The following is a 24733-nucleotide window of genomic DNA, read 5'->3' as shown; positions in this document are numbered from 1 at the left end:
TAAATTAAAAGATACTACATCAAAATGTGCATCATCTCAGCAGCAGCTCATCCTCCTTTTCTTCTTCTTGTAAACCATCGGTTTTCTAAAAGGTTGGCACCACTCACCACGGCTTTGATTGAGGCCATGACCAATTTCATGTGGGATTCGTGAGGAAGAGGAACAATGCAAGTCTATGAGACTATAATATGGATTTAGACTCCTTTAATTTTCTATCCAAATTTCAAAAATTTCGGCAGAAAATGAGAAAGCCTAATCACCCTTCTCGCATTTTCTGTCCAAATTCTTTGAAATTTGGACAAAGCCGTTCGGGAAGTGACAATCCTTACTATATGGTATACAATGATGTACTAAAAGACTAAAGTGGCTTTTGAAGCATGATTGAAACCATTGCAAGTGCACTCTGTACACATAAAAAGGGGAGAAAGAAAGCAAATTATAAAAGCATGAAAATCTTGCTCCATGATTTAAAAAATGCTGTTCCTTGTTATTTATATGAATAGTAGTTTGGCTGCATTACTTAGCGGCGGTGAGCAATATTATTGGACCAACCTTTTGGAATTCATTATTTATATTAATATTCATTGATTATATTGGAGAACACTTAAAGAGGAAAAATGGTGAAGATTGATATCCAAATTAGGTGAAGAACATGTCTTGGTCAATGTCGGCGAGTGACCAGAAGACCAGGGATTAGAGGAAGAATGACAAAGTGACATGGTCAAGTGGGCGAAGAAGAGCTCAATGCTTCCCCAGAAAAAATTAAATAATGTTCACTGCTGACCTCGGCTTCAAAATTTCAACCTGAAGACTATTTCTTTTGGCTTCCAAGCATCAATCTGAATTTGACAAGTCTGGTTGTGTTTCTAGAAAGTATTTTAAATATCATTTTCAAATAAATAAATAAACTTACAAATATGATTGTTTTCAATGACTTAATTATTCTTACTGAAATGAAAAAATAAATAAATATTGTTGATTTCAGTAATCACCTCTTCGAAAAACAAGAACCAAGCCGGACAGTTATATTTTTAGGTTAACTACATTTATCTCCCTTTAATTATCATCTTTTTTGCAATGTCCGTCCAATTTACCATTTGAGTTGTATTTGAGTTGTAATGTATCTATTTCCCGGTCCAATTTTTTTTTTTTTTTTTTTTTTTTTTTTAAAAAAAAAAAAAAACATCTATATCCTCCAATAAAAAATGACTTACTTTTTCTGAATTTTTTTTTTTAATCTAATAAAGGGTATTTTTATATAGATAGGGTGGCGCACTATGGTTTTCAGATGAGGCACTTGATTATTATGGGAGAAGATGGAGCTAGATATCCATTTGCATAGGGTGGAGCTGCTAAGGGACACATAAATGATTCAAAGAGTAAGAGCCAAAAATGAACATATATTTCTTCACCTGCTCATTTCTCCTTTCAATCATGTTACTTCATTCAAATTCATAAGGGCCTTGAGCCAACAAAATCATAAATAGGTTATAGGCTACATGACACTTTGCCCATCTAATCATATCAAAATCAGCTTACCAATTAAGAGGAAGAAAACAATGATATGCTTCACAACATAGTTTCATTATCTCTAAGGTTATGGCATCACCTACAGGTTTCAATTTGGTTGTAATCCAACCACCACTTCTTAATGGAAATGGATCAATTATGGTTGTCGCATTGAAATCCATTTGGAAAAAACCAGTCCACGATGTCGGATTCTCCCTAACAAATAATTGAAATAATCAGTAAGTGCTTACAGTCCCGGAGATGTTTACAATGTCAAAACTCAAAGGGAGTTGTCTGAAAATGGCAAAAATTGACAATAGGGTCAACTTTACGCGAATTTACTAACTTTATTAAAGAACTAATTAGGGTTAGAAATGGAGGTTTGGTCTTATACTTTGAATTAATATATAGTTTGCAAAGGCAATAAAATAATAGACGTGAGTTTAAATGGCAATTATTATTAGCACATGAATTAAGGGTTTCTTTTATTTATTTATATTGTGAAAGTGTGACGCAATTAAGAAGTTCGTTGGGTTGCACAGACGGTGATGAAACGCGGCAAGGGTGGTTGGAGAAGGATGCGAAATAGGTTGATGATATATATGCATGTGTAGTTGGCAGCCAAGTAGGAAGATTTGAAAATTAAAAAGTAGTTGACATGTGGAGGAAAGCAGTGTGGCATTATGAAGCTGCCTTCTTCAACTTGGACTTTCAAAAGTAGCACTCAATTCACTTTATCAAGTGTGACATATCATAACATAAAAAAATAAAATTAAAAAAAAAAAAGAATCTAGTAGACTGACATTTATCTTTAAATAATATAATTTTCACATGAATTTCTAAATATGCATACAAAAAGCACATGCTTTAAAGACATATGTCAGTTTAATAGACTGAGTCTAGAACATAATAGTATGTAATATTACTCAATGCACCAATATTTTGGATTGTCAATCTTTCTAATCATATTTCACGTCATATCCAATTGATTTAATCAAATACTTCAAAGTTTATTAAAATCATAAAGGAAAATTAATCATACGAGCTCATAACCGCAGACACTCACCCGCATCTCTACTTCTCTACCTACAACTCTGTACCCCAATCAATTATTTGGATAGAAATTATTATAAATTGGATTAACTGAATATAATAAGAAATATGATTGGAAAAGAATTGAAAACCCAAAAATATGGATACGCCGTATCAAATCACAAGGGTAAATGGAAGAATTTTAATCACATTTCATGTCGTTATCAAACATTCCTGGATACAGAGAAGTCAACTGTCTTGGCTTTCTATCTAGTGGGCTTGCCGGGCGTCACGGGCTCAAGACAAGCACGTCGGCAAGGTGCTTGGCATGACTGGTGCCGTTGAACCCGCGGTCCATGGCAACCTGAAAGATGAGTCAAATGGCTCAAAGGGTCACATAACATTTGCATCGTGGTCCTCACAAAGCAGACAGCGGTCTACGCTCACACCAGAAATTCAAGGGACCAAATACCATGAATGTTTGAAGAGACATGCCTTGTTATTGTTCAAGGGTTGTGCCTGTCTTATGACATGCAATTTTATCTGTTTGTGTACAACAACAAAGGGTAAAAGCAAACTAAATGTACTTATTTACTATCATGGCTACCCAAATCAGCTGCAGCTTTGGCTGCACGATTCAACATGTCTGAAACCCAAAGCGCTCCTTTGGCAAAGTAGCTGCTGTTGGCTACAGCGGTACCTGCTGCAATGGCTGCTTTCCCCGTTACCCTCGCTGCGACTATAGCTGCTGTCCCCGTGACAGTTGCGGCAGACTTGGTGATATCTGAAACATGGTACTTATCATCCACAGACTTAAAAACTTCCATGCCAGCATAAATCTGATCGGTAAGCCCTATTCTATTGCTAAGCTCGGCAACCTTAGCTGCGGCGGTAGCTGAGACTCCACTGGACTCGTCAAAGGCTTTGGCCTTGATTAATGCATCTTTGCCCAGAACATATCCTTTGGCTAACATTGTCTTAACAACTTCCTGAGCCACTGTTACAGCTTCTCCCCGGGTGGAGGTGCATTGTCCCATATGAAAAGCCTGCTAAAACTAAACAATTTTAGCTTAACAGAACAGTTAAAAATGCAAAGTAATGCACATAGTGGAAAATTAAAATGCAGGGTCCCCATTTCACAATCTGCTAAAAGCAGTCTACCAAGTAGCAAGTCCACCAAACCTGGCCATCTTATGAATTTCTTATAGCAACAATTTTGATCTCCATCCTGTATTCCTATGATGAGTATCCAAGTTGAGATGTTCTATAGAGAAAACCTTATCCTGTGAAATATAATTTATGTAATGAACGAAGCATGCAACCAACTCCTACAGCCAGCAAAAGGAACGATGCATACTGTTGAGCTAGAATCATCTTCAGGCATCCATGATGAAATATTCCAAGGATCAGATTCATCTGTATATGTTCCCCAACTTTGTATGCATACACATTGATCTAAAATGGTGGCTCCCTGTAACGCACAAAATTGAACAATGCAAATCAATTGCTCTGTGAAACATCAGATAGTTACGATTTATGGATGAGTTAATGTTCACTGATTGCATGTGGGATTTTCAATTTAGCATAATTCAACACCCCATGAAAAGTCAATTTTGTTATGTACCAATGAATGACTTATATCAAAGATATCTCTGAATATGAGTGCATGCACTTCAAATGAGAAGCAACTATTGCCACTTGCTAATTCTGAGTTGATTCTCTGGAGAACTTGAATATTGTTGATTGGTAAGTAGAACGAGGGATACCTATATCTGAGAATATCCTTGGGTGTCATACAAAATAAATTCTAAAATATTCTCAACGAGACATGAACACATTGACTTTCTAAGACTGTCTCTGGCTTAAATTCCAGACTCCCTTGGTACAATGTCTAAGTCATATAATACAATACTGAGCACACTCAAAATGGTATTATTATCAAACAAAAGCTCTTGTTGCAAATCCACCAAAAAAATAAAGACAACAGGTTTGAGGGAGGCAATAACTGAAGTATCCATGTAAGTACACAAATAGGCCACTATTTTGTTCCCATAACAATATTAAGTACTGATTTCTTCCCAGAGAGTTTGCAAAGCAACTTACACTGAGCAAAACAGCAGTTCCCAGAGCATAAGCATCTTTAAATGTCACATATGCAGTACAAGCAGATTCACCAGATCTGTTTTTTTAACAAAGAAAGCAACTTCGAAATCAGACAGATGTCATAATTCCTATTAAGGTTACTAATATGTGTTCAATTAGTGCTATAGAACTTATGCCTCACAAATATGATATAGTGAAAACGATCTCTCTCCCATGGATGTAAGCACAACTTCAAACCACGTAAATCTTTGTGCAGTTTTTTTTTTTTTTTTCTTTTCTATGTTTTGTTTTCTATTTCACCTTATCTGCATAGAATCAACAGGGGAGTTTCTGGAAGTTAAGGGAGTTTATAGTTATGGTTGCTATAAAGAACTCTAGCTAAATTTTTTAAGAGTTTCTAGAAATCAGGTATATTCCTTTTGGTCATCAAATGGATGGAGGAAAAAATAAGATAATTTGAAAGCTTGCCAAAAAAAATTGTGGTTAGATACTTGTAAAATTACAGATTTGTACACTTTTTTTTATCTGTTTTGCTTAGTTAAATTGGGTGCAAGGAAGAACATTATTGATTTAGGGGCAAACTTATTCATCAAATGGAGAATTTATCATCATTTTACACTAGCATCAATGTGAGTAATGGGGCAGTTGTGGACATTGGTACATAAAATGAGAACTGAAAGGCAAATATATAATTCACTTTTCATGTCATGCAATCTTAAAATTCATAGTTCTCCATAAATTATGGTGATAGCTTCCATGCCTTTGATGACCCCATCCTAGATTATGAAGATGTGAAGGGCAAGTAAAATTCATTGTACTTGTTTCCGTACAAGCATAATAGAATCAATTTCAAGTTGCACAATGGCTTTGCTGTTTTGTATTGTTTCTGTACAGCTTGGACAAAAATCCAAATGTAATCATGACCAAACCATCATTATGGAGATTGAATTGGTAAGTGAATTTATTTTCAGCAACTAGAAGCAGGGTAGGTGAGTTGTACCTGAAAATTTCAACTTGCTCGATCGCACCACAGTAAGCAAAAAAATCGTAAACATCCTTCTCTGTTGCTTTAGGAGATAAGCTTGTAACTTCAGCAGTGTAACCAGGGTACATGGTTTCGAAATTTAACAAAGAAAAAACTTGGATTTGAATGAATCTGGAAAGTAAAAAAAGCAAAATGAAACAAAATTTCAGCACCTTAGTTCAATAAAAGGTAACTGATCACATAAGAATCATTTTGGTTACTTCAACACTTAACAATGATGAAGGCATTGCATTTCATTACTTTTGATTTTTCATTATAAGGCCATATTTTTCAGGAACAAACATTAAGGATAAGAAAGATATCAGAAAGAGATAGAAGACATTATCATCTCGGGCAGGATCGATCCCTTTCTGTGGTGAGTGAGGTCCATAACTTAGTGGTCCCATGTTCTTATCAATCCCTTGCATGAGCACATAGTCTATGATGACCCATATAACTGGATGCTTCTAACATCTAGTGAGTATAATATGAGGCTTCCACTGAAAACCTGAACTTTTATTCTGGGTTAGATGTAAATTCAAAGTAAATACCACCTGTAGCCTTATTAACTGATCGGCACATGGGATTTTTAATTATAAACGATCCAGAATTAAAGGAAGAGAAAACCCTGGGGCCATCATAATATGCAGTAGCATGCCAATTCTTAAAGGCAAAAGCTTGACTTGAATTAGAAGCATCAAAGCAAGTCAAACAATGCAAGCGGGAAAAGGATTGAACTTTGGTTAAAGTGAGACTGCTGGCGTGACTTAAGTTAGAGAATTCAACCTCACTAAAACGACCATAGTGCCTTTTAACAGAAAAAGAGGGCTTGCATTTATCCAAGTAATCTTTGGGATAGGGGAATTAGGGACAAGTTGATTCTTTGAATAATAGTTTGGAAACAAATGGGTTCCCAAAAGGGAGGGTTATTGAAAAACTTAAAAAAGGAAAATCCAAGCTTTAGAGATCCCACTTTTCACAACAAAATGATCTCACATCACTTAAATTGGTCCGGAAAAGTTTGTTTTACTTGAAACTTAACAGCATCATTAAGCTAATGATATAGTAAAAACTAAATGACAAAACACAGACCAAATTGTCACAATAAAACGTACATAAGACTACAAGAATTAAAATCAGGGCAGTACCACGAAGAGGAAAAGGAAAACAAACAGCTCTTGATGCTGGGTATAGAATATTCCAAAATACAAAGTCATACAAATTCTGAACTCATTTAAAGGTTTCTGGAACCAGAAACAGCACGAACTGAGGAAGATTGCAAACCCAATAAATCTAACATTGTGAATTTTAGGAAATTATCCTTTGCACGTACCTGTTCTTGATTAGAGGTGAGCACCTCTAAGAGAGAGAGACAGTGGAGGAAGATGAACATTCTGGCAACCAACCGAAACTTCTTTTTATGTTGCTTCTGTCGATAAGTCTTAGTGTCTCGATCGAATGTGCTAATCCCACGCAGTATAGAGCGCGTGCCTACAACATGTAATTTCGATATAATTGGTTAAACCATTGGTCCATTAATGTTGAAATAAATAAATATATATATTTTTAAGGTCTATAAATATAGAGAGACGTGCTATTTAGAATATTACCATCATTTAACTAGAATAATGTGTCAATGAAAATTAGTCATTAATTTTTCTTTTTTACAAACCATTATTGATCAGAATGCTGATTTTTACTACCACATCATCATAATTATTAAATAATCTATTAGCATTACTTATAATTATATTGTTTGACATTCGAATTTGAGGTATGCAATTTAATAACTCTATTAGGGATATTGAATGGAGAAAAATCAATTAACAAATTCATTTTTTGCATAATAAGATAAATAAATCGCTTAAATTTAAATAGATGGAAGTATATCTTTGGTTCCTAAAAAATTATCCAAATTTTAGTTTCTTCCATCAAAAATATTTCTTGTTAATCTGTCCATAAATTTTTCTTAAGTAGATCATTTTAATCCTGATGCATATATAAATTTTAATGATATCGCATGTAAGAGAATCTACATTCAGCTTGGTAACCCAAACCCCCCAAACACACTAGGAATTAGTCCTTTGTTTGTTACATCACTTTAAGGACAAAATTATGTTTTAGAAAACAGAAGAGTAATGCTACCTGTACATGTAGCATTTACATAGTCTCTCTTTTGCATTGCGTGGTAGTGTGACATGGAATTGTCACGTTAGCCTAAAAAATAAATTTGTATAGCTCTTTTTATTTTTTTATTTTTTGTTATTTTCAACTATCACACAAAAATTGTTATAATTATCATATTTCATGCGTCGTGGGTGGTCCAAAGGTGGGTGATTGGTTGGCAATTTTTCTTTCATTCGTCGTGGGTGGTCCAAAGGTGAGTGATTGGCCACTTCTAAAAGTTTTATGGTTGGCAATTTAAAAAATAAAAATTAAAAAAAAAAAAAATTAATTTAAGCTAACTATATCTAATTGTGAGTGTTTTACAGGAAATAATAATAATAATAATAATAATAATTAATTGATTAATTGTAAAAGGTTTTGATGTTTTTGGGTAAAAAAAGAAAAAGAAAAAGGAGGAAGAGTTGGTTAGTATGGTTACTATAGTTTTTTTTTTTTTTTTTTTTTTTTCCTAAAGCGAACCCAATCTCTCGAATTAGATTCCGCGGCAATAAGATTACGGGAAACCACCGACGGGAAAATTAAGACAATTCCACGCTCTTTACAAGGAGAATGAAGTCACGCTCTACTTGAATATAATAATGTTACTATACTATAAAGGCTCCTCGTAGAAAATAAAATATACAAGACTTCTAAAAATATGAATTAGTAAAAAATTAACCATAAATTTAAATCAGATCACACTCTCATCCAAATAAAATTAGTATTCACCAAACAAATTAAATAAAAAAACCAATATTTAACCAATTAAAATACATTTTCGTATTTGAAATCTGGGCCAAGTTCCATTTCCGTTCCTAAAATTTAAAACAGTCTGATCTTAAATTTAACCCATAACTCTGCAATTCATTTTATTTTACCCATATGAAATTTTAACCAAGTTATATAAATTAGCTTTTGTAGTTATTTGCATTTCAATTCACGGCTATGGATGAATAATGAAGGATGGATAGAAGTTCAGATTAAAAAAAAAAAAAGGATGGATAGAAGTTTTCTAGACAAAAGAGGAAAGAAGGGGTGCTTTCCACCACAGACTACGAAAATTTAGGACATAAATTTTCTTCAAATTAGTCTAGAAGAAATACGATAAAGTTTTCCTCTAAACTGGGTTGGAGAAATTTTCTTCAATTTAGTCTATAAAAGTGACATACGCCCCTTGAGCATGTGAGATGCACATATTTTTTTAATAGTATGGACAAAGTTGAAATAAATTTTATTAAAAATTCATCTGCATCTCACATGTTATTAAAAAAAGAAACACGTGTCACTTTTATAAACTAGGTTGAAAGAAATTCCTCAAACCCAGTTTGAAGGAAAACTTTGTCTGATGAAATATCATCCAACCCATTTAAAATAATGTCAAGTGTTTATAAACATTTAAATTCTTAAGATCATTAATGGCAGTTTACTATCTTAGATTAACGTTTTAAATGTTTATAGACACTTGGCACTATTTTAAATGGGTTGAATGATATTTCCTTCATACTAGTTTGGAGAAAATTTATTATTTCATGTGTGACAAAAATGGAAGAGAGATAAAATGATACAAAAAACTAATGATGTGATATGAACAATTTACCTAATAATTCTTTAATCAATATATCATGATCTTATCAAATTTAATGTATAATGCTTTTCATTTTCTCAAATTTGATATATATATATATATATAAAAGATCAATTCTTTATAATAAGGTCAATTTACACAACCTTGATCCAATAATACACCGACTTATTTGACAAAAAAATAAGGTCAATTTTAACCACGGCTACTTCGGAAATTGAGAATAAATGTGTTGCAATAAGTTTATTTTATTGACGTGACAATTTTAACGGACTTTTAAATTAACCTCATGGCCCTTACAATTGAAAATGTCAAAACTCAATTGATTTGGCACTAAAGTACAAAACCGGTAGGGTCGAAATGCCTAACTTAAGCAATTCTCAAAGTTAGTCATAATCAGTCTTGATTCATTTTATTGAATATTTCCCCTCACGAGACTTAAGCCAACAGGTACCATAATTACCATCCAACCTTCCTCTTAATGATGTCATTGTCTAGCATATATCAAAAACTTCAATACCTCATCATTTGAAGCCAAGAGGAGGCAGTGGGAGACTGAGAAAGGAGGATTTGAATTAGAAATTTTTATAATATGTGGTATAATTTTTAGTTGATTGATCTATCCGTTGAGATTTGATTGAAATATTCTTACACATCTTTAACGTTTATCTTGTAATCTTATTGATAGTTTAAAGACATGTTTGGGTGTGTGTGTGTGTGTGTTTGAGGGACCTAAAAATGCGTTTAACGCCCGAAAAGTCTGTTTGAAAAAAAGAAAAGAAAGAAAAAGCACTTGTTTTGTAAAAAAAATTGAAAACGTTTTTAAGGGTTTTAAAAGCCAAAAAATATGTCAAGACGCACTTTTTTTTTTTTTTATTTTAACCTTGAAAATAGTTTGAAATTATTTTTTAGCGTTTGACTCGTATGAAAAATCACCAATTTTTTTATTTTATATTTTCATATAATATGAGGAGCTGCAAGGAAGAAAGAGAGACAGCAAAGAAAAGTTGTGGAGAAAGAGAGTACTGTATGAGAATAAAAGGCATTCAGGAGTGAGATTGAGATCCAATGCAATTGCCTGCCAATATTACTTGCAATTTGGACAGGCAATTGTGAGAGGGTTATTGTAAGGCCCAATACTTTTTCTCGATAGATGTTCAAACAACCCCTAGACCTGTTCGAGTAGTCATGCCCCATAAAGGAGCATATATAATTTCATAGTATTTCGGTGTATTTTTAATAAGTGTATCAGCATAATTTCATAGTAGTGATTTATCCAATAAATTATATTAAGTACTATGATATACCTTATAGATCTTTGCAAAAATTTTGTTGTAAAAGAGGAAAAGTGACAAACCTAGCCCTAACAGGTTGGGAGAAGGATCCTCTCCATTTCCTTTGAAATGAGGAGAAACCGGTCCTCATTTCTACAAAGGTAGAATGGTCTCAAAAAAAGTGAAATGGCCATTCTACCCTTGTAAAATAAGGGATCGGCTCCTCTTCATTTCCTTTGAAATGGAGAGGATCTAGGTCCAACAGGTTGGGGGTGTTACAGGAGCCAGGAGCCCTCTTGAAACACGATGTAGCCTAGAGGAGGAGGAACAATAACTTGCCCGAAGATGTGGGAGAATGGCAAAAAATGGTTTAGTGGATTATATAAGAAGAGTAACCATTTTATGCTTTATGAAAATTATTTACTTTGGTCAACTGAAAACATTTTCAGGTTAATCAATATTATGTGCCGTACCAAACACTCGAAAATATAGAACGTCGAAACAAACGGGGTCTAATAAAACATTTGCAGGAAAATATATAGTAATATAGTTGATGGAAAATCTCAATCATTTTCACCTTGCAAAAAATAGTGCACTGCATAATCCTAATTGGGTTGTTTAATTATAAAAAAAAAAAATAATAAAAAAAAATAAAAAAAAATTGTTAAATTAGTCTTGAGATTTGACCTTTGACAAATAGTTAAATGAGTTTTAACAAGTCACTCTATGCAGCAACCCGACATACCAAACTCTTTTTGGACACGATCATTGTGAAATTTGTACGGAAGAAGCTATTTAACACGTAAGGGTACAACAAAAAATGATTTGTGACTTTAAAAACTGAGAGAGCTACAAAACTAAAGACTTATTTAACAAATTTCCCTTTAATTAACTCCAATAATATTTATAACCATATATTGTCCCGCTCGGGCCGCTCCCATATGAGACATGACACATATCCGTACGACTTCTGAGCAGCGAGATAAACCACTAAATTTCTGTGTCTCGGGCCGACAAACTAGCCTTTGTGTAGATCTGCATGTTGTGTTTGGTTTAGGCACGGGATTTTTCTCGAAAGTTTAGTCCTTTTTCTTGCTGTCGGTCTAAAAAATCTCTGCACATCGAGATGCTTGCATTGTGTTCATACAAGTGCCTGTGCCGTGCAGGCAGGCAGCTCTCATATTGAATACAAACTTAATGAGTAATTCTGCTTCTGCAAAAGTGAAGGTTACTCTTAACTATTTTAGAGGGCAAGATACCAATGATTACCAGCAACTGCTAAAAAGAAATTAATACCAGCAAATCCTATGGTATTCATATCAAATTCTCATTGATTGATTTACTAATCATTCAAAGTAACACGAAAAACTTTTGGAGGGGTTTAAATATGAATGGACTCTTGAAAATGGCTTATCCTTTAGCGGAGTCCAATCAACCCCCAAGCATCACGAAGGCCCACCGGCTCTAGACAACCAGACAATTCAACGACCCAATGACCCGACGACTCAACTAATTGCTATGATCCACCCTTTCAACCTGACACTGAGATTCGAATGCACCCTCACCAAGGGAAGGCCAATAAGTAGGCAATCACGCGTTGACAACTTTCAATGACAGCTCAGATAACTGAATTATCACTCCTTGTTGACATCTCTAACAAATTGAAAGGGAGAAAACGCTAGAGGATGTCGGCTTATATAAGGAGGTTAAGGTGAGCTCCAAAGGTATGCAGTTCAACCCTTAGCCTTATTTTGACTAATTACCTATCTAGCTCACCATTTTTGACTTGAGTGTCAGAGTGACTTCACTTAATCTCTCCAATGAACCCTTATAATCCTCTCCTTTTCTATGAGCTTCCTCCCTGAAAATGACGGTCTCGAGGCCACTATTGGGTTTTAGTACCAACAATTTCATCTGTACTAGACAAAAATTGTGCATGAATTCTACCTTTTTAATCAATTTAGAGTTGTTTGGTCATGTAAACTTTTAAGCGTGCACCTAGAGCAATTTGTGTCTTTTTTATCAACAATATTTAAGCAACGTAGTACTATATGGCATGTTTTTGAAGAAAATTGATTAGATGGAGGCAAACAACTGATCGTAGAAGCTTCATGAAAATGGCTTATCTTTTAGCAGAGTCCAATCAACCCCTAAGCATCACGAAGGCCCACTGACTCTAGACAACCAGACAATTCAATGACCCAACGACTCAGCTAATTGCTATGATCCACCCTTCCAACCTGACATTGAGATTCGAATGCACCCTCACCAAGGGAATTGAAGGCCAACAAGTAGGCAATCGCGCATTGACAGCTTTCTATGACAGCTCAGATAACCGAATTCTCACTCTTTGTTGACATCTCTAACAAATTGAAAGGGAGAAAATGCTAGAGGACGTCGGCTTATATAAGGAGCTTAAGGTGAGCCCCAGAGGTATGCAGTTCAAGCCTTAGCCTTATTTTGACTAATTACCCATCTACCTCACCATTTCTGACTTGAGAATCAGAGTGGCTTCACTTAATCTCTCCGATGAAGCCTTATAACCCTCTCCTTTTTTTATAAGCTTCCCCCCCGAAAATGACGGTCTCGAGGCCACTATTGGGTTTTAGTACCAGCAATTTCATTTGTATAGACATAAATTGTGCATGAATTCTACCTTTTTTAATCAGTTTAGAGTTGTTTGGTCATGTAAACTATTAAGCGTGCATCTAGAGCAATTTGTGTCTTTTTTATCAACAATATTTATGCAGCGTAGTACTATATGGCATGTTTTTGAAGAAAATTGATTGGATGGAGGCAAACAACTGATCATAGTAGCTTCAAAAAATTGTTCAAAACCTATGTCATTTTTGGCATAACATATGATATATTTAATTAAAATAAAAGATGAATTACGAAACTTGGGTTTAAACTTAATACCATGTTAAATCAACTATTATTCCAAAATTTTAAACCGATAAAAAAAAAATTGAATCATTTAATTAATATTCTAATATAAACAAAACGGCATGCATTTGTTAACGTATCATCACCAATAGGACCCCTTTACATCTCAATATAATAGAAAAGTTAATAAACCCCTTTCCCTTGCTAATCCCGTTGGTTTCGTGGTTAATTTGGTGTAGTTGCTGTCCCATTATCGATCTAATTATGATAATTAATAAATAAAATGGCTGTTTATAAGAAAACAAATATTCGATCAAATCATTCTCACAAAAAGTGATTTGTCCCACTGGATCATGATGTTACCAACAAAAGCTCAAACATTGTATTTGCCATTTGCGACCAGTATATATATTTTTCATGCAAAAAAGTACGCATTGTTATTTGTTAACGAAGTCATAGCTTATAAGCTAACTGAAATCCCATAAAAGAAGTACAATGAGTATATATAAGAAAGAGGCATTTGCTACTGCAAAGTCCCTTTATTGTACAACTTATACAGAGGCTATCCACACCGCAAATCTAAAAAGACACTACCCTCTGTTCGATCTAGTGATCAAAGCCTAGATAAAAGCACAACTATATATATATATATAGAGAGAGAGAGAGAGAGAGATAGAGAGAGAGATTGATAAAATAGATAAAGGGAGGTTATTTATTGGGAAATTAAACTCCTAATAATAGAAGCCTCAGCGCTATCAGCATCAATTGTAGCCAAAAGCTGAGAAAGGCGCTCGCTCAGATCATCCACCTCTCTGTGCAAGCTTCTGATGTAGTTGCAGGTCTCTTGAAGTACCTTGGAAGCAGGCACCTGCACAAAAGGAAACAAACACACAATATATACATATAATTATATAAATATATATAGACCCACAAAAAATGAAGTACTGAAATTCTCAAAGTTATGATGTACAAACTACTATACATCACTGGTCCAACAAAAAAGACTCAAGTACGGGTCGGTGGGAAGTGGGAACCTTAATAAGTAAAAAACTTTATTGTATAATATGGAAACGTGTTCCTTGATATACGGGTCAAAGTTGAAACTACCCCGAAAGGTCCTACGGAGTTTTAGAACATGTCACACATGCCCCACGCTATCAAGCTTCTTCTTACATTTCTTTGCAGTTGCTCTAACACACACACACACACACACACACACAGAGTTCTTCTTACCTTGTCAGAGCGCCTATTGCGAATCTCAGGAACAAGTTGGCGTAGCTTGGAAACGAGTTCGATGATTTGGTCATCTGTGATCCTCGAAGCCCCCGACTGCCTCGACCTTCTGCTAGACATCGATCCCTAGAGTTTTCTCTCAAAGTGTGAGCCTGGCTGTAGGGTGCACTGGCTAGAGAAATACAACCAAAAAACACAGTTTTTCTTAGAAGAAGAAGAAGAAAAAAAAAGAGTAGCCAAGTGTTAGATATAAGGTGTGAAGAAATGAAGAAAGCAATAAGAGAGATATAAAGAGGAAGGACCACAGAAGAAATAAGAGAGAAAGAGAGAGAGAGAGAGAGAGAGAGAGAGAGAGAGAGAGTACAAATGCTTAGACAGTGCTGTTGGATATGAAGAAGACAAGTGCGTTGGAGAAAGCAGTGGAGTAGGCTTGGCCCCCTGGTGTGTTTTTATGGGAGAGAGAGAGAGAGAGAGCGTAGACTTGTTATGTGTGTGTGTTCCCAAGCTGGGGTTTGATCTCAAGTGGGCTTCAGCAAATATGTTTGTTTTTCAGTTAACAAAGTGGGCCTCCATGTAGATGTCTGAATGCGCAATACCATGTGATCATAGGACATTGATCCTCTCATTCATCAAACAAATCACAGCCTCCCAATCGATCCTAGCTATATTGCAAATACTATTTCCCATATGAATCTTCATTCTTCACTCTTTTGTTTTGCTCTATTTCTCTTGCTCTAATCAATCTCCTCACATGGCATCCTCTCATTGGATCTCCAAGGTTGTCATTAAGTTAAGGATCGATCTCAACAGATCAAACAGTACTATTATTAAAAAATACCTAAACATTAATATTAATATGGCCAGTTGCAAAGTTTAATTAGTAATTAATTGACATTCAATATTATTCAATGCTACTTCTTTTTTCATATCTCTGCTGGGAATTAAATTATTCAATTTATACCCCCACCAAGCAAATATCTCACTCCATCTCCACCTCTCTTTTTATATAATATTGTTTTTCTTCCTTGTTTGGGACACAACTACGTGAGTGTAGGTAGCGTCCTTTGATTGTCAAATGCCCAGATCACATGCCATTTCCCTAGAGCGCACGACATGACACGTGGCCATGGTCTTAAGTTCTGGACCTCCTGGTACTATATGTTATATGGAGAGGAAGAGGGTACCCTAAAACAGCATTAGATATGAAATTCGACAACCCCCCCTCAAGGACCCCACCTCTTTTTCCTCTCTCTCTCTCTCCCCCCCGTGGTTCATCTATTACTAAACAAAATTCAATTTTTGCCAACAACCAGCAAGTTGTTAAAACTAATTAAGACTTTTTTATTTTTTATTTTTTGCCTAAATTTCAAAAACCCACATACAATATTTTTCTTTTCTTCTTTTTAGATTGGTTATTTGCACTGTAATTTGAGAATCAATATTGGAACAAGAAGGAAATTTTCATGGATATATATATATATATATATATATATATATATATATATATATTATTTTCTGTTAAATGGAAAGGGCCATATATAATTTGTGAAGTCAATTCTATTCATATGGCGTGATGTGATTGTGTCCAACAAGTCCATTTGGATTGAGACGGCTCATAACCTAGGCTCTTATTAGAAAGAAAATTGACTACAGCTTAGCCAAGAAAAAGAAATCGACATCATATAATCTCATTGATTGCACTATTGTCCATATACATGTGAATGTGACTATATGAACCGCGTTTCAATTAAAGCACATGACCCTTGAATGTGACAATAGGATCTAGGTAAATACAACTAACGACATCCTGATTTATTACTCGTCACTTCACTTTTCTTTTCACATCTTACTGATCATGTATATAATCCCATTTGATTTAAAGATCATAAAAATAATAAACTCTTTCTAGATCTCTCTCTTTCTTTCTTTCTTTCTTTCTTTCTTTTTTTTTCTTGTGTGTATGTATATATGTGCAAGAACACATGCATGTAAGATCATGACACCCAATCTTCCACCAGTTTGGGAGGAGGAGAGAGGGTGTTGGGTGGTTGGGTGTTTCCTAAATCCACATTCAAATATTGTTTGAATTATTTTGGGGTCCGCAGGGAACAGATGCTCCTCTATTTCTATTTTATAAACATTTAAGCAGGCTTTTTTATTATTATTTTATTATATTTTTCCTTTTTTGTTTGTCACTTTTTCATTGACGATCAGTCGTTGCACAGTAATTTGAGTACAGATCGAGTGCATGCAACAGCCGACTTATGTGAATCTTTGTAGAAGCATCTGCCGGAAGTTGGGAGTTGGGGGTCGGTTGGAAGGTAGCTAATAAGCTAATGATGAAAAAGGATAAAAATGATGGGTTCCGTAGCATTTATCTTTTGCTCCCATCCTCATGCAGTTTTGCCAGTGCATGCGTAACCCAATTAATTAAGCTTTATTTGATTACCTATTTTGCTCTTTTTGAAATTTTGAATGTTGAAAGTGATCATCATGATGATCAGTCTCCGACAATTAATCCATATTTCCCTCTATTTGATTTGCAAGATTTATGCTAAAGAAATAATTAATATGGGTGCCTTCAATTACCCACAAAGATCAACAAAAAAAAAAAAAAACTTTAAGATTGTTGTTAATTAACTTTGTTTTAAAATAGATACGATCCCAAGTAGTGATTTTGAATCTCCGACATATATAATTAGTGGTGTCTTAGCATATGCACCCTACTTTCTTCATCGCAAGTTAATGCATCTTTATTACCACTAATTGCTTATAACCCAATGCGTAAATATAAATACTTCTATGAATTAAAATTTTCGTGTTTAATACTTAATTAAGACTTTGTAGATAATTTAGATGCCGTTTAGATCCTATGCATCAATCATTGGCTTCTTTGACCTTGGAGGTAGTGATTTTCCATCAATTACTCTTCTTGGTAGATTTGGCAACGTGAGAAAAAGTTATAGAAACTTGCTTTGGAGAGGTGAAAGGTTGTCTTTTTCCCATAATGCCTCCCTTCAAAGTTCACCGCTTGAAAAGGCCTTTTTTATTAATATTGATCGAGTACTCGGCAAAACTTCTAGAGGTCCATAATAGTTTCATATCTAAATGAACAGTTACCCTTCATAATTCATATACCCTCCCTCTATACATAATTTCTACAACAAGATTACTTTTCAAAACGTAGGATTTGAATAATAATAATAATAATAATAATAATAACAATTTTAAAATGTGATTTTTATTAAAATTACCGAGAATAGGATGCTCTCCATTTTACAAACCAAATTTTGAACATGGTGTTACGTCATTTAAAAATTTCAAATGACGTGGCAATAAATTCACCATATGATAACAAACATACATACCACTAAATATACGAAATATAATATGAACATGATATTCGCAGTCTAATGGAGATCAGGATCGTGATCCTTAAAATAAAAAATGAACACATCCATTTAAATTTTTAAATGACATGCATGACATCATGCACACATCATGATATTCAAAGTTTAAGCTAGAGGATCTTATCCTTAAAGTCAAATATGAACATAGTAATTGAAGTTATATTAAAACCTAAGTTTTTTGACACCCGCTTATGATAATTAGGAGTGAAGAGATTTAATTAAATACTTTACTTACAAATCATAATACTCCTCGTAATTATTTTGTTGGGTGTTTGGTTTTCTAAAGGTATTGTAGTGGTCAATATTTATTGAAAAAGTCTCTTAATTAAATACTATCATAATCGTGTTCTTAGTTGTTTCATTTAGTCTTACCTCTTGCTTATTGTAATTAATTAATTTGTTGTGGTTTCAATTTTGTCATGCTTTGTTTCACGTTATCGCTATGCATAGGTGACTTTTGGCTTTTTTCTTTTTTTTTTTCTTTTTTTTAAAAGGGAAGCAATACTGAAATTCAAAAGAAGAACACAGACAATTGGGGGACAGCATGCAAGATTTCATCATTTCACTCACAGTTTGATTTATTAAAGAAAAAAAGTTCACGTTTTTTTCAAGGATTTTAGGGTTGGCGGGGATTAATGTTAAGCTAGGTCTTTTAATTTGGTGTTTATTTATTTATAATAAACATATATATATATATATATAATAATCTTTTGAAAAACTAGATTACTGGATGGACCATAAAACCCTTCTATGCTACGTCTAAGGTTTGAATAATTTTTTCATACAAATAATTGGAAGTGATCATATCTGTTTGTCATTTATTAATTACTTGATTCATGTATGGAAAACATAGCACTTGTGGTTTCAAATCAATAAGTCGGTCCAATTGTAATGTAAAAGTTGGACACTCAGATGTCATTCTGTTTTTTTTTTGTTTTTTTTTTTTTGTTAACCTTAGGCCATAAATGATATTTGACCAAATAATAAAAAAAGGCCCTAAATCAACCATGTTGCCATAGTCTTATTTATACTCATTCCACGCACTTCAATTTAATGTTTTTTTTATTTGTTCCATCAAAGTTTATGAAGCATTTATGCAGAGAATTGTCTGATAAAGAACAATTCTTAGAGATCTTTTGGTGACACGTGGAATGTTAAATTAGAAAAGAAACATGTTATACATCCTTTCACTTTTTAAAATTTTTCTTGAATTTGTGTGGTTTATGTGGGTTCTACATATGCACATGTGTTTCTACACTCTAATTTTGAAAAGAGATATCTCTCTTGGTTGACTTTCCTTTTAAAGATTAATGCTTGACCGATTTTCACTGATACGTCATTTTGGTCGTATAATCGTCTACTAAATAACATTTTTTTTTTTTTAAAAAAAAAAACAAATACATGGTCACTCTTAAAAATTTGAAAACCCTTTTATACCCTTTTCTTAAAAATTTAAGAAAATTTTCATGGCCAATCTAAAAAATTCATTTAATCACTTCAAAAATTTGAAAAACTCCCTCATCTACCTATAAATATGAAAGTACCCCATTTTACTCTCTCAAAAATTTAATAAAAATTCCATGGCCCCTCCTAAGCTTAGACCTTTCTATAAAACCTAATAAAAAATTTATTTATTTATTATTTATTTATTTATTTTTGTAAACCCCAAAACTCAGTACATGCATGTGAGTGTACAATTCAATTCCTCCATCCTTCCCCCAACTCTCTTTCTCCCCTCAGCTTTCTTTATTCGCGGTAACTTCCAAGTTGTCTTCCAAATCTCCTCCCCTAGCCTCCTCATTCTTTTTTTGCCCTCTTCTCTAAATAAAAGTTACAAGTGTGCCACTGCTAATGAGTCAAATATTGCAAAGAAGTCAAGATACGTATGCTTTGCCAAGAGTTATTTAAGCATAAAAAAAAGAGATAGTAGCTACACTTGCAGACGCAATGTGGCTCAATGCGAGGCTTCTTCTTTTGTTTCGAGGTGTATTCACCCTGGTCGCACTCCACCCTGCACGATTCCCGCGTTTCTTGTTCCCATCCTCTTCTTGGTCTGTTGGCTGCTTTGGATCATCTGTGCACGGGGATAAAACAATGACATGCATATCCACAAATTCCACACATAAATATTAAACTAACAGCACGCGATAAAACAAAGTTTGAGTGTAAAAATCTTTGAGTTGTAGGTTAGAAAGATGTCATGCGTGTGAGTAGTTAATATAGTATAGTTGGATTCAAACTCATAATTAAGTTTTTAGGTTGCATGGTGTCCCAATATGCATATGTACATCATTCTCTCTTACACGTAATATCAGAGTTAATAATGCATCACAAAGAATTAACATCCTATCCATTTTATTTGAATTGAAGAATATTTAGTAAAGACAAAAATACTTGTTCACTACAACTAACTGAACATTCTCCAATTCATTTGAATTAGAGAGAATCCTGTTCTAATCACAAAGGTCTTTGAAGTAAAGAGCAAAGATTATGGCACGATCACAAACGAGAGCCTCCAACGTTTGGGTAAAGGTGCATAGTGTGGATGAAGTAGCCTACATAACACAAGTTATTTTGGAGACGGCTCATGTAATTGATTAAAAATCGTTTTGTTTGAAGGAGAGTTTAGCAATTTAGTGATACACGCGAGAAAGAGATTGTTGAGTATGCACGTGTGACGGTGTGAATGTAGACAAATGTGGGCCCAAGTGTAACATCATATTAAGCACTCAAATTTGTTGAAGTTTACCTTTTTCAATAGGAAACTCAAATCTTTCTAGTAGTACTGTATACTCAAACATAAACAAGGTTAAAATTGAAAAGAGAAACACCCAAAATAAGGATGAGAACAGAAGAAGACCTTTCCATTAATCCGGAAAAAATGGATTCGTTGCTCAAATTAGGGAAGGTAAAGGGACGAAAAGAAAGGTTAAAACATAAAGAACACAGGCCTGTACTTTTGAGGAAGAAGAATGACACGTACAGTAAATTAATGCTCCTTTCCTACATATCAAAGTCATGCAACGGAGACCCAAAAAGGAGTCGAGATTTTGAAATCGCAGTCGTTTTAACTCCGAATTTCCTCAGTTAGCTGCATGCGAAAGCATAAAGTAGACATTTTCTACCTTTCTTTTTCACCCCTTTTGCTTCCTTTGAGGTACTCCAAGTTGTTTTTATTCATTTTTTAAAATTCTACAATTAAATTAACTTGCATTTCACGCATGCATTTTCCTTCTAGAATTAAAGCGGACGAATTGAAGGTCTTTGCCGACTCTTTGTTTCTAATAACTACATAATAATAAATTTAATAAATAAATGGAAACTTGGATGGTCAGCTTTAGTCAATGTTTTAAGAAGTCAATTATTTCACCGATTTTTTTTTTTTTTTTTTAAAAAAAAGTGAAAATAAGTTATTATTACACCGACTTTGTGCATCTATATAAGATCAAAAACCCAATAATTCAGAACACTAAAAACAGGGACATAGCCAGGAAATTTTATTGGAGGGGGCCAACCGAAATTTTTTTTTTGGTTCTTTAAAATTTTTTTATTAAAAAAAGTTATTTTTGTTGTTTTTTATGAACTAAAGACTACCGTAAGGGCAAAAAAAAAAGTGAGCACTTGAAAGTAAGGACCCAAAAATGAATATTTGAAAGTAAGGACCAAAAATTAAAAAAAAAAAAAACTTAATGGGTATGGCCCAAAAAAAATTAAGAATATGGCCAAAAGTTTTTATTGGATATGGCCAAAAAATCTAAAAATAGGGCCAAATTTTTTTTGGGAGGGGGCCAAATGACTAAAATTAAAACATTACTTTATTTATTATTTTTTTTTTACTTATAATTTTTTTTTTCCTTATTTTGTGGGGGACCATGGCCTACCCCGGTCCCCCCCTCCCTCCGTCTCTAACTAAAAACTCCTATTCCTGTAAAATAAATGGGAATTTCATCCACCCCAATTTGAAGGATTAGTACGTAACTCATAAATATAATAAAATAAAAAGATCAGACAAACGATGCATATTAAGACTGTAAATTCAATGTTCTACTATTAAGTAAATATCTAGAAATTATTTGAAACTTTAGAGTAGACATTTAAAAATAAAAAATAAAAAACAAAATAGGAATAAGCATGAATTAAAAATTTTATGAATTTCATAATTGATGGTCACAAACGATGCGGTTAGTTGAAGAAACAAGGGAGAAGAGAAATGTTGTTGTAGTGGGGTTGGGCACAATGGGCAATGGGCAGGGTCCACAGTGCCTAGAATTGAATAAAGCAACCATATAAAGGTAGTTGACCCATTGGGCCACCGACCCTGTCTAGTGACTTACATCACAAGTAATTGGGTCAAAACTAATATTTAGGTGGCAAACAAATAGTAGTGCACTTATTTAGTTAAAAGCTAAACAAAGCAAACATTCGGAAAGCAAGGACAAACAAACAAAAATAAAAAAAAAAGGACCCAAAGCTGTTAGCTGCAGGTCCATCTAGACCCAAAGGCTCCCAATCATACGGAGTCAGGAGTGGTCCACCGGCTCATGAGCCATGGGCCAGGCCTAAAGAAAAGCAAATTGATAACAGTCCCAAATTTGAACCAAGGACAAGAGCCATTTATTTATTTTTTTGTAACAAAGACAAGAGCCATTTAGATACTAGCCATCAACAAACTTTCATATTAGCTACGTCGGCTATTCTAACAGCCTGTTTGAAATTACAGTTAGTTATAACAAAAAAAAAGTACTTTTTGTGTCTAAAATGTTGTACCAAATAAAAAGTCAATTTGATTAATAAAAAATTTTAAAAATTGTCAAAACGTATTTTAGAAAAAAGCTTTAAAAAAAAAAAATCTAAAAAACTCTTTTTAGCTTTTTTTTTTTTTTTTTTTTTTTTTAACGCAATTTCAAACATGTTCTAAGTCAATAAAAAAAGTAATATTACACATTCCTACTTTCTCACATTCATTATCTATATAGGTGGTTTTTAAAACCACCATAAAATATCCATCACAAAATCAATGATGGTTTTTAAAACCACCTATTGGTGTAGGAAAATAGATGCCGACATGTGGAATCGTGGGTAGCATTAATCCAATAAGAAACATTCTACTACTGCAAAGTCATGTTTAGTGGTTGGAATTTGGGCTTAATCGGTCAAAAATGATAAAGTTTTCTTTCAAATTACATGATTTAAGAACAGATATCACATGCTCTACTAATCTTATTAAAAATACATGTAAAATTACATGCTTTGAAAAAAGTGAGTCCAATTAATAGGTCCAAATAGGTGATTTATCTCTTTTTTTCTTTTGCTGTTTTGTGAGTAGCAATTTTATCTTTCATTATTGTATGAAGTGACTGCTTTCACAATGATTAGATTTACACAACCAAAAAAATAAAAAATGGTATGATGAATTCTAACCGCTCATTTGACACACCACTTTATCGTGGGACTTTGGTTATTTTATTTTTCCTTTTGGCCTTATTATCTAACCTGATTACATATGAAAATCTTTTAAGGATTCTACTTCAAACATCAAACATCAAACATCAAGCACACCCTTGTGTCAATGGAGACAACACATCATCCCCTGGGCATGCAGACAAAACTCGATTTCTATCAAAATTGGACTTACTCTTTGGTTTAATCGATTAAGAACATGTTCCTTGTTTTTTTTTTTTTTTTGTGTGTTTATCCTTGCCTTAAGGCCCAACTTTCTAACCACTACTTGTTATAATTATTATAAGGTCGGTCGGCATTTATGGACAGCACACGTTACTTTCTTCTACATTTATTCATGGAGAGATTGATTCCCATTTGAACTCCTTTAGTACCTCAATTATTGATCCTAGTTACCATTCCAACCATGCTCTTTAAATATTCACCACATGAAAGACAATAGTCAATACTAATCGAATAGTGTTAAATATTTGGACTATTATATCAATATTATCAAGAAAAATACTTTCACTCTTTGACGTGTCAATGAAAATCGAACGCATGCACTTGAAAATGTGAGAGTGAGAGCGAGAGCGGATCGAAATGGACAAGCATTGTTTGATGTAATTGAATTTTGATGATTTGAGTGCATGGGTGGCTCAAAGCAGAGCATCAGAACCCCATATGGCTGGAAACAACAAAATGGTACGGCTTGAAGAATTGGTTGGAGCTTTCAAGTTCAGAGGCTCTCGGCTCTCCCCCATGAGGGCCATGAGAGCAATAGTCAACATTTGTGGACTCTCACCTTCCAAGAACAGAAACAGAACACTGGTAAACCTCTCCATGGTCAAGAATCTAACGGGAAGAGAGCCAACGCAAACAGCCAAATCTTTTTCTGCCATTGTCTCCTGCATCTTCTCCATCATCATGTCCTTTTCCCATTTCTAGTTTGAATCTTTTAAATCCAAGATGTATCAAATTTCCCATAACATTACATGTGAGGTCGATTTTAATTGAATTTTTTTACCCCTTTTACCGCTCAAACAATTACGGAAAAAGTAAAAGAAAAGGTTAT

At 33.9% G+C, this 24733-nt stretch overlaps 2 protein-coding genes across 4 annotated transcripts; both read right to left on the bottom strand.

Annotated features, from left to right (window-relative positions):
* Positions 1–3019: 3019 nt before the first annotated feature.
* Positions 3020–7083, bottom strand: LOC132182968 (binding partner of ACD11 1). Of its 2 annotated transcripts, none has more exons than XM_059596344.2 (5): positions 7002–7083; positions 5645–5800; positions 4645–4720; positions 3899–4012; positions 3020–3590 (listed from the first exon to the last, which is right to left on the bottom strand). In XM_059596344.2, exons 2-5 carry the CDS (start codon positions 5755–5757, stop codon positions 3129–3131), a joined length of 765 nt encoding a protein of 254 aa, XP_059452327.1. In that variant the 5' UTR covers positions 5758–5800; positions 7002–7083; the 3' UTR covers positions 3020–3128. The 2 variants fall into 2 exon arrangements, with proteins under 2 accessions (XP_059452327.1, XP_059452328.1); XM_059596345.2 differs by having other exon boundaries at positions 3020–3587.
* Positions 7084–14012: 6929 nt separating this feature from the next.
* LOC132182677 (transcription factor PRE6) lies at positions 14013–15245 on the bottom strand. Of its 2 annotated transcripts, XM_059595987.2 has the most exons (3): positions 15174–15245; positions 14810–14981; positions 14013–14444 (listed from the first exon to the last, which is right to left on the bottom strand). In XM_059595987.2, exons 2-3 carry the CDS (start codon positions 14927–14929, stop codon positions 14289–14291), a joined length of 276 nt encoding a protein of 91 aa, XP_059451970.1. In that variant the 5' UTR covers positions 14930–14981; positions 15174–15245; the 3' UTR covers positions 14013–14288. The 2 variants fall into 2 exon arrangements, with proteins under 2 accessions (XP_059451970.1, XP_059451969.1); XM_059595986.2 differs by lacking the exon at positions 15174–15245 and having other exon boundaries at positions 14810–15075.
* Positions 15246–24733: the final 9488 nt, after the last annotated feature.

Source organism: Corylus avellana, chromosome 5, assembly GCF_965113065.1.
Source record: "Corylus avellana chromosome 5, dhCorAvel1.hap1.2, whole genome shotgun sequence".
NCBI lineage: Eukaryota > Viridiplantae > Streptophyta > Magnoliopsida > Fagales > Betulaceae > Corylus > Corylus avellana.
Note: the sequence above shows the minus strand (reverse complement) of the source record. Positions and strands in the feature narration are given on the sequence as shown.